Source organism: Xiphias gladius, chromosome 8 (genome assembly GCF_016859285.1).
Source record: "Xiphias gladius isolate SHS-SW01 ecotype Sanya breed wild chromosome 8, ASM1685928v1, whole genome shotgun sequence".
Lineage (NCBI taxonomy): Eukaryota > Metazoa > Chordata > Actinopteri > Istiophoriformes > Xiphiidae > Xiphias > Xiphias gladius.
The window spans coordinates 12,347,549-12,358,910 of NC_053407.1; the positions used below are offsets into that span (position 1 = coordinate 12,347,549).

The following is an 11,362-nucleotide window of genomic DNA, read 5'->3' on the forward strand; positions in this document are numbered from 1 at the left end:
CCCGGATGATTTACCCCCTCCCGCAATCAATCAATGCTCGCAGAATCTCACAATTGCAATATTTGCACAGGCCAAATAGATGTGAAGAAACAGAATGAGAAAGAGTGGAAGGGAATTAGGGGAAAAGGGTGAGAGAGAAAAAAGAGAGGAGCGAATTCAGCCTGGCTGATTCACAAAATGATATGGCTCTCTGAATTTCCTGTAACCCTGCCTTGTCTGTTAAGTCCTCTCCTTTTATTGAGAGGATATTGAAACCTGCCACAGTCAGCATTTCAGTCCTGTTGCCAAAGGATGCGTGTTATGCAATATATAAGGTGAAAACACAAAGGTTTGCAGCTTGAGTTGTCTCTCAACGTGGAGGGAAGTGAACCTCTACACCCTGTACTGTTTCTCCTCTGGTTTGGGTAATGTAAGGGAGTCATGAAGTGCTAGACACTAAGCCTCACCCTGCAGGCATGTCAGAACAGTATGATTGCTGTGGCTGCTGGCGTGGGAGGCCTGGATGTCTCGGACATGTAATTTCAGATGAGTCAGGTTACAGGTGTGAAAGGAAAGGAATTTCTTTAAAGTGTACATAATAACATATAATCAAAATTCTGCTTTAAAAGACAAGGAAAACACTGCATGTCTCCGTTTTTATGATCCTTTTTATTGTTTTTGTCCACTTTTTCTTCCCAGTCTAGTCACTACCAGATTCCCATAGTCCCTGTCACTGCCAGTCAGTGTATTTACCTGGTTTGGATGAAAGATGGCAACTTACATCATAAAAGATCATAGCAGTATTAAGAGACACTGCTTTCCAAGATGGCACCGCATTTAAAGTTCGAATGAAGGTCGCTCACGAGGCACATACCATACACCATGTTTACATCCATATTTGCTAACTTGCAGTCTTCCTCATTGCCTTTGTTGTCATGCATTGCTACACTTTTTTTCCACATTACCAGTGGAATACTATGAAGCCGACGCCTGCAATGTGTAATGTGTTGCCACTTTGTGTTTGCAAGCATGTCATTTTCTAGTGGTCAAAAACTTGACAGGGTACCTTTAACTAAAGTTTCTGCAGTCACAGACAGTATTTCAGAAAATCTTTTCACATAATCTTGAATGAATTCTCTCACACCTTCATAACCATACTCTTCATCTTTGACAGGAAACTAAGAATGAGTCCTGGATAGCTCTGGTGAAAATCATGTTAAGACTGCAGTTTTTGCAAAATATGAGAGAATCCTCCAAGAACAGCTAGTCCAAATTCACAGAAAACTGATTTTCATAGGATAATTCATAGTAACAATGCCATCAAATGATATTGCTGTCAAGGACAGAAAGGATAATTATATCTGTGAGAGCTGAGATCGTCTGGCCTGCAATGCTGCAAAGATTTGTTCCCAAGTCTAAGTTTATAAAATCCTGAAGTAAAATAGCCATGAAATTATATAAGCTTCATTAGGTTATATCTATATAATTTTATCACATTTTTTATAAATTGCCCCACTCTTCTGTATCCTATACTAGGCAGTCCCATCTCACCTTCACCAAGGCATGTCCAATCTTGTTCAAATGACAATGATACTGCAGAGTCAGCCATAACCCCCTGTAATGTTTGTCTCTAGTGAGCTCTTCCCTCTTTCCCCCTCTAAAGAGAGAGGCCAGCACCTGGACACAACCCAAAACGACTGCCTACCTCTTATGCCTGGCTCTATCGCTGCATGCCTGAGTGGCCTCCTCTTTTGTCTATGCTCTTGTCGACTTCTCTACTTAACTGATTGACTGTTGTGACATTTTCTCACAGTTAGTTTTAATAATTTCAGTGTTACCATAATGGAACAAGGCAAGTCGGAGCCTTTGTGTGGTAAAACAGCCTACTATGGTGGAACAAAGCACAATTTACATAGAAATTACCAAATTACTGGGAACCGGCACAACAATTGGGTGCTATAATTCAAAACGACTGCTGCGAGTAAGCACACGCTGGTCTCCAACAGGGTACAGCCTTCAGCCAACACTAACATGCAGAAAGCAAGTGGTCAGCCAGCAGGAGGGAATGTGCTGTTTCAGCAAGTTGTAGGTATTTTGTCATCAAGTATCACACGTCCTCTTGCCCTTCTGTGTATCGATTCTCTCTGCACTTCAGGCATGAGGAGGACAAAGCTTTTGTGACACAGTAACAGCACACTCAAAAAAGAACCAAAAACCAAAGAACTCCACTGACGAACAAGTATGCCGAAAATGAACAGATATTTTCATGCTGTTGAGTTAGAGTAAGGTTTTATAAATGCTAATTTAGAATCTACATTATAATACATGTCAGATATAAAATGTATAGTCCGCTAAGTGGTGCAGCATTTGCATACACCTTTTCAGAATAGTCATCCTCTCATCCTTGTTAAGCAGACATAACCATATGTCCAGCCAGCTAATTTGGACCAATCAACTCTTTGTCTGGCACTGGGGCTGATTCATAATCTGCCCTCACAACATTTGCATAGAAATATCATAATTACGGTCACAGTCTCAGATAGGTGCATGTGGCCATGAGAAAGAACGCATTTTCCAAATAAATGATAGATTATCTCCCCATGAGTGAGATCAGTTATTTTTTTCCCCAGCAAAAGACTGAAAAAAAAAACCAAAACAGTCATTTCCATAAGCATACTAATTCACATTTACATAGAGATGAACTCAGATGCAAATGAGTGAGACAGCATGTACTTGAAACAGGTCCCCTGGCTGTACTGAGGAGTCAACAGGCATCACCCAGAGGAATATCAAAATCCATCAAGCATGTCAATCAAATGCTGTGCGACATTTCAGTTAAAGTAAGGGGGGAGGGGAAGCAAGGCAAAACATTTGAACACAACAAGGTCCTTACAAGGCAGCTAATGTCATGCCTGGGTAATCCCAGATTAAGTAAACAAAACAGACTTTCAAGAGGTGCTATTATGGCGGAATAAAGCACATGCTGAATTTAGCTCTTTTACTAACTTTTCATTTGGCATTTTGACTTAACACTTGGGCAATTTTTTCATCTAAATGTGCTGTTGGTGTGTTAAATACCATCATTATCCATCATTATAAAGAAAATGTATTCATAGCATCACAACATATAGAGTTTACCTGTAAAAAAAATAAATCTTTTACTGTCTGAAATATGGCAGCAAACCTATTCTCTTGATATAAAATGCAAATGTTTTACATGACATCAAATGAGGGTTTATGACTTTCTGCAGGCTATGGTCTGACATTTAGGAGACAGAGCTTGAGGGACAAAGCATAACAAATACGATGGAATTAAGTGGTGAAATTAATCAGGATTTATTTTTATGTATGCTATAACTGGCATGAAGCAAATCGTATTAGGGAAAATAGAGGGAATCCAAACTGAGGTTAAGCAGTTCTTGTTTCAAAAACAGTTTAATGGATTATGTGCAGATCCCTATGTCTATTTGTATACATACTGTAGGCTATATTATTGCTTAGTATCTAATAATATCATAAAATTATATAATGAGGAATATAAAAACGTCATATGTCTGTGTTATCCAATATACTGTATTTCTCTCAACATAAACTACATCAAAGGTCTGACTCCCTGGTTGTCACGAGAGAATGAAAAAATAAACTAGCACAATGACATTAACAGACTTTTGTGATGGAAAAGGACAAGGGGAATATAATCTCATTTATAATCTGCAAGCATGGCAGCCCTGAGAGGGTGGACAACATCTGGAGCGATGTATAAATCTGTTCCCCTGTGTATGATTTACTGTGACAGGGCCCTACAAAAAAGTTTATTGGCTGAAGACGTTGACTATCAGAGTTTATGGAAATCTCTTGTTCAAGAACGGAGAAATCTGTTTTAGTTTTACATGGTTACACACACACACACACACACACACACACACACACACACACACACACACACACACACAGCACACACAGACTCATTGCCCCAGCACATAACCCATCACTCCACCTTCTCGTTTTGACTGTTTTCTCTCACTTTTTGCATTTTTATTCACTCTCATTTATCAAACACTTGTGTGCTATCGCAGCTGACTGTTAAAGTAAATCCATTTGGCAGAGATTAACGGAGCTGGATGTCCCTTGTGATGTTTCCAGGTGCGGAGACTTGTTAAACACACAGCGTGCGATGAAATGTGGCTACATATTACAAATCCAAAACTCACACCTATGCAGAGTCACCAGCTGAAAACCTAGCCGCTTTTAACATCAACTTTATTGGGAAAGACGGAGAAAAGAACAGGACATTTTTAGATCTGACTTAAATTAATTTGGACATACACATGCTGAGATGAAAACAGGGGAGGTCACTACACTTAACACATTTTTTCTCTCCTAATTAGCTGAGGTATGTGCGGCCCCCTTCCCGCCTGCCTCTGTTACTCATTACCTTCTACTTTGTCTTGAGAAAGAATGCCCAGAGGCCCTGACCTTAGGCTTAAAACCCTAGTTTGGACAAAGCCAGGCTTTGTGCCAGCTCTCCAGGCACACCACAGCCCAGTTGTCCAGCCGCTACCACTACCAAAGTCCTTCCAGTTGTTGCCCTAGCCCCCCGGTTTACCCTTCCTGGCCCGTATCCACTCAGCTGTGACTAAGTGACTCTCCCCCTAGTATGTGCCGTGTTTCATAATGAAATCATTCAGTCATGTGCAGGAAGTTCCCTGCACTGTGTAGCCATGAAAGAATGCCAGTTGTATCCGTCTGCTCAAACATTGCGGGCCCGCTGGGAAAGGGACAGTCTAAGTCTACACAGAAGTTACCTGGTGTCTGGCAAAACATCCAGTTTTACTTTTTTGAATATAACACAGTCTTTTACACTTTAAATCATGTTTGGTGTAATTAAGCAACTATTTGGTGTTTTTACAGTGTATCGTACAATTTTTAGGCTTTGTAACTTTTAAATTATGATATTTTGATATATTGTTTGAGTTAATGATTTTAGTTGTAGAAAACAAGTTAAACATTCTGGGAAATATGCCGGTTCGCTTTCTTGGTGAGAGTTAGATTAAAATATTGATACCTCTCTCATGTCTGTCTGGTCAATACAAGTCAGCCAGCAGCCTCTTAGCTTAGCATAGAGACTGGAAACGGGGAAACAACTAGACAGGTTCTGTTGGAACGTAACAAAATCCATCTACTAGCACCAACAAAGCTCACTAATTACCTCATTTTTACACTGATGTATAAAATAATGAGTGTGACAACAAGAAGCAGTTTTTCAGGGTTTGTGTGCTTGAACTATTTTTCTGGCCAGGAACAGTTACTTCCCGAAGTCTTTTCGTCACAAAAAGGTTGCCAGGCAACCAGCAGAGACTTTGAGATGTTACCCTGGCCAAGAAATAGCCTGGCTCATAAACCACAGTGTGTCGTTGTTATACTTCAGTTTTTGTGCGGATTAAACAAACAAGAGAGAATGTGTTAATCCGTGAGCTTTAGAGGTGCTGGTAGGCAGATTTTGTTATCTTTGGACAGATCCAGCTAGTGGTTTCCGATCTTTAATCTAAGGTGACTGACTCTTTTATATTGATTAGACAAACATAAAAGTGATGTTTATTTCTCATCTAACTATAAACAAGAATACCACAGTAATAAGCATTTCCCAAAATGTCATACTATTCCTTTAAAAATTTTCATCAATATGGATTGCTTTCTTTTAATGTAATTTAGTGATAATCCTGACTTTATTGTAGTTTTTAAAAATTATGAAATAGGAACTCAGCCAACTTTGATGATGGTCTATGTACACAGCTGGGACTCCTTACACTTGCCTGCCGGAGAAGTGTCTGTGTGCGTATGTGTGTCCATGGAGATGATCCTCCCTCAGCTCCTCTGGAATGTTTGCAATGTACACAAAGACGAAGAAGATCAGCTCAAGTACCTGAGGTCTGTGCTGGGGCCTGCTGTGGGCCCCAGGCTGAATGACTGTCTGAGCCTGCGATTCAGGCTTCTGACACATAAAACAAACGCATCTAGAAGGAAACAAAGAACACTGGCATGTATGAAGGCACAACTAACCGCCATATACTGCATAATAGGTTAATGCATTAGTGCCACAAGCCAGGACAAGTTGCACTCATTATACCATGTCACAAAGGTATGTGCATGACGACTTGGTTGCCTCTGGGTGGGAAAAAAGTTGGGACTTGAAGGAATTTGAGTGGTGATCTGACATGAGCCAGGCAGGAAGAGTAAGGGAGGAACATATGCAAACAGTTAAAAGGGTGATTCAACAACCTCTTTGATATCCGCCATTAGTGTGATTACAGCTGGCATGGTCCCTGGTTAAAAATGGCTTTCTTGTGCAAAGAATCCACAAAAGACTCATTAAGAAAATGCAAGTTTCATTTTCCATTTATCTAACAAATGAAGTTGACAGGGATGGTAACAGCGAAGACAGATGGGCGAAAGGAAGGGCAAGATGTGGATGAAATTCAGAGGGAGGGAGATCGTGTGAGGAAGGAAACGAGGAAGGGTTGTGAGTCTGGTTTAGACATGCAGACCTTGGTTTAGCATTGTATTTAATCCCTGGTGACTACGGACTGTTGTAAATCACTGTTGTAAAGCAGTGTTTGGCATTAACAGATATGCTTAGAGCACCATGCCCAGCTGCGAGCCCCTACCCCCACCCCAACCCGAAACACACATGTCCACATTATAACCTTACACCAAATACCCAGCACATTAACATGACCTGCTTTTCCTTATACAACAGCCAGTGCAACTATTGATCCTCAAGTCCCTATTACAGCTGCAGCAGGCAGTTAGTCTGGAAAACAGCCTCCAGTTACACCTGCTTAAACCTCCTGCTCCTCTGAGACTATCCAGTGACCTAGCAGGGTGAAGCACAAATAACTGGCACACGTTTTGTAATCCATTACATGCAGTTCGAGTACAAATCGAGTCACTATTTGAATGAGGTACACTCATCCTCTCATCCCACTCCATGGAGCTGTACAAACAGTACTGGTGTGCCCTGGAGTTGGCCATATATAAAAAAAAAGTGGTAAAAGAAACCAGATGAGGTGCAGGATAGTGAAAGGCTGGAAAGAATTAGGCCTCGACAATTTTGATCATTGACTTACTTTCTGATATGCTCATAGGTCTAGAACCCAAAATAAGACACAGAGCTGGTCCTATGGTGGAACTAATAAGGAAAGGGTGATTCCACAAAAGGTCAAATTAAAGACAGATGTGAAGTGAAAAAGTAAAAGGCAAAATAATACAACTGACCTCTAGGCGATATACCTGTACTCTTTCTTTTATACCTCTCACAGTTACAAATTCAACCTCTGAAAAATTGTAAACAGGGCTCTCCTCTGAGAGCACAGTTCTCATTAATTGTGGGTTTGGCCTCTCAGCGGCACAGGCACCCACTAAGGGAGTTTTCTTACTTTTCATCTGAACAGATTGAGCCAATAAACCATCCAGCCTTGGCCGTAGATTGACTGTTTATATTACTAGTGAGACAAATATTCTGCAATCTGTCTTTTGGCTCTGAAAAGAAGGAAGTTTTGATATAGTTAGGGAACAGTAAAACCCTTTTCAGAGGGTGTCAAATGATGTCAGTTGTCTCCTTCAGTTCACCATTTTGGGCAAAATTATAAAGGGGATTAGAGATTCCTGCTGTATCATGCCTGTGGCTGACAGAGTGGCTCCTGGGGAACAGTGTGCCTGTACAAGATATTTCTACAGCACAATGAGAGCACTGTAATGGGCAAGTGCAGAGGCATGAAAAATCCCAGTGCTCCACACAAACTAGGTAAATATTTGACTCGTTCTAATAAGGCACTAAATTACAAACTACATATAAAACACAGTCTGACAACAGTTACATTAAATTACAGTGTATTTATCAAAAAAGACAAGAGATTTTTGGAATGTTACAATGCACATTAAATTAGTGGAGAATCAAATATCCAAAACAGGTTGGCAGACAATATTTACAACAAACTTACAACATGTACAATAGACATGATACAAATGTGACTTTAAGGCTGAATATGCAATCCGAACACAATTACAAGAGTGCAGGTGCTGCTATGTCAATGCACTGTGCAAAGGATCTTCTGTAAAAAGCCAGCCAGATGTCAACAGAAATACAGTATTCAAGAGTCAACTTAAGTTAAGGCTTAGGAGTTTATCATTAGGATTACTGAACACAAGGCAAGAATCCAAACACACACATGAAGGGCTGTATTATGATACCCTAGTAACAAATATAGCCTACTTTTTACATTGATTCCTATTCGGGTGAGCATCAGTGGAGTGAAGTAAGACAGGATAAAGTGGCCTTAATCATTCCTCTCTGTTAGGCATACAGTACAGTGAAAATCTGCGCAGGGAGCTTATAAACGTGTCAAATGTACTTATTCATAAAGTAGGCAACACATTCTATTCACAAGAGGTAGTTCACCTGGATATTCAAGACAGTTTTGTGTTCTGCACAGCCGTTCAGTACAGGTGTGCCAATCTCGTTTGCAGAGCTCATTATAACTGTGCAGACAACAAATCCTTCACCTGTGCGTGGTGAATGTTCACAGCTGGCTGTACTTGCCTTTGCAATGCAAAATATGTTTGTATAATCTGTCTATCCTGTCCTGGAGAACGCCGGCGTGCTCGTCTGAGAGAAATCCTAATTCCAGAGACAAAGGCTCGCTTTCTCTGTAGAGCTCCAGCAACCTTTTCCTTGAGTCTCTGAGCCTGTGCAGCTCGGCCACGCGCTGCGTGGTCCTTTTTCTGAACACGCACACGGAGCTTAGCACCGTATTGTGATATTTCTCCCACATGTTTAAGACCCGAAAGCCATGCACGAGTCCGGCCTCGTTGTCAATGAATACAAGGTCACCATGGGGTGTTCTGAGGAGGTTGTTGGTGTCCCTCTCCATTACGCGCGAGTCCCACTGCAGGCTGAACAGATTGCTGACGAGTCTGTCGAAGTTTGCCGTCAGGTAGTCGAATATAATCAGGTCGGTCCACTGCATTAGCTCCAGCAGCTCCGCCGTCGTCTTGTTCCAGAGCTCCCCAAGTACAGGATGCAGCCCGCTGCTCTCCTGTCTGAGTGGCGCAGGTGTAACCACCCCGGTCAGGTTAGAGACCCACTCGGTGAGCGAAACCACGGCTCGGTCACTCCACTGTAAACCATCTATCCTCGTCCTCACAGCCGCCCATTGGTCACTGTCACTGTTCAGCTGGGACAGTATTAGAGGAGGCAGGTTTGTGATGCCGAGCAAACTGGCGAGGTAATATGTCAAAGTTTCTCCTTGCACCTGATCCGCGTTTATCCCGTAGCGCACACACGCTTTGGTCCCATCTGCAAAAGTGGCGAGCTGATTGGATATCCTGCCGCATCCAGGCTCCAGCTTCACCACCCGGTATGTCCTGGCTCTCTCTCGCCAGTCCCGAGCATATTCCTCCATGAAACCCACAGGGAGGAGATCTTCCAACCATTCACTCCAAAATATCCCATCCTCCACCGGGGAGCCTAACTTGACCGGGCCCCCCCGTCGGGCTGACCTCTTGTTATCCCCATTCACATGGTAATCTCGTCTTCCTACAGAGCCAGGTTGATCGGTGAGGTTGTGAGCCCTAAGTCTGCCCCCCAAGTGCGATCTTTGTGCCGCTGGTACAGCGAGCAATGCCCGGAAAGTTTTGGCGGAGAGGTCCGCTGGGAGACCTTGGGGAAAAGACCCTCCGCCCGGCACTGGGAACCTCCGTTTGTGCCGCTCCAAACGGTTCTCCAGTGCGCTCCAGACGTAGAAAACACTTGCAATGGCGCACAGGAAGAGCAGAGCGAACAAGTTTGCTGAAACGGTCCTCATGGTGAAGACCACCTTTGCCTTTCGAGAGTCACAGAGCCCCAGCAGATTTAAACGAGATACAGAAACAACCAATTTTCTTCAATCCACAGTTGGGCTGGGGCGGATGTGGGCTTTGCGCCCCGCGTCCCGTACACCCCCGAAGCCCCGCGGCTCACAGGCGGACTGTTTGAGATCACAGGACGAAGAGGGTCTTCGAAACAGTGTGGATCTCATATCCCGTACTGTTCGGATGTCTTGTCATATCCCTCCTCTACGGGAAACAGAGAGAGCATTTCGTATCACCACAGCGGATATCCTCTACTAAACGTTCTCCATTGCAGCCCACTGGCGTTGCAGGGGCTTTCTGTCCATGCCCACCCCTCCGTCTCTCATCCTCCCTTCTCTTTCCACCGTTCGCTGGGTGAGTTTGATTTGTGGTAGTGTCGGTTCGCAAAGACACTAGGCGGTGAGACACGTGACTCTAGTCCCGAGATGGTGGGCGGATCGTGGGAAGGAGGGTTCAGAGAGGAGCGGAACAAGTGCACGGCGTTGTGTGTGTGTGTGTGTGTGTGTGTGTGTGTGTGTGTGTGTGTGTGTGTGTGTGTGTGTGTGTGTGTGTGTGTGTGTGTGTGTGTGTGTGTGTGTGTGTGTGTGTGTGTCTGATGTCTTGGCAAAGATAGCCATTATGATAATTGATACCTAGGGTAGAAATACTTTGGAAATAATGTAACCACAATGTCACCATCTATCTATCTATTTATATATATATATATATATATGTATATGTGTGTGTGTGTGTGTGTGTGTGTGTGTGTGTGTGTATATATATATTTTTTTTCATATGTACATATATATATACAATGTCTGTGTACCATATTCGTGTCAAAGAGACAGAGTGGAGAGGAGGGTGAGTCTGCCTGAACTCAGTTTGACCACATTTGTGCCAATTCTCCCACTTTTTTAGTCCATCTCTAATGTAATGCGACCATGACATCATTATGGATCACAGAAAGCAATGAGTAGAGTCAGCACATCTTTTTTGTTGTTGATTTGGCTCTTTACTCCAGCACATTGGACTTGAGATTAAATTAAAACTGTGGGGTTACACTGCTGACTTTCAGCTTTGAGACAGTTTTAGGACACTGTAGCACGCTCCAAAACATACAGACAAGGCAACCATTTATCCCAAATAGTGAGATGTGCCTGGCCAAGTCACTCACCTGACATCTATCCAACTGGTCAGGTGTTTCACTGCTGAAGACCAGATTGAAGGCAAAAAGCTCCGGAAACAAACAATTAGATATAGCTGCATTAAGGCCTGGCAGAGGATGTCCAAGAGATACAGACTTCAGCCAGTCACTGAATAGAACCAAATGCAACTAATTATGAAAAGTACCTCAAATTTGTCATGCTATTTATTAAAAAGTCTATTAGTCCCACACTCTTCCCTTGATGTGCGTAAACTTCACAGCTCTTTTAAGATCCAGTATGGGGGAGTGCAGAGCCAAAATGCCAAAAATATGTGACTGTCCTAAAGACTG

General features: G+C 42.7%; 1 protein-coding gene across 1 annotated transcript; it reads right to left on the bottom strand.

Annotated features, from left to right (window-relative positions):
* Positions 1-7,902: 7,902 nt before the first annotated feature.
* fjx1 (four-jointed box kinase 1) lies at positions 7,903-10,224 on the bottom strand. Its single transcript, XM_040133359.1, has one exon. It carries the CDS (start codon positions 9,840-9,842, stop codon positions 8,559-8,561), a length of 1,284 nt encoding a protein of 427 aa, XP_039989293.1. The 5' UTR covers positions 9,843-10,224; the 3' UTR covers positions 7,903-8,558.
* Between the last annotated feature and the right edge of the window lie 1,138 nt (positions 10,225-11,362).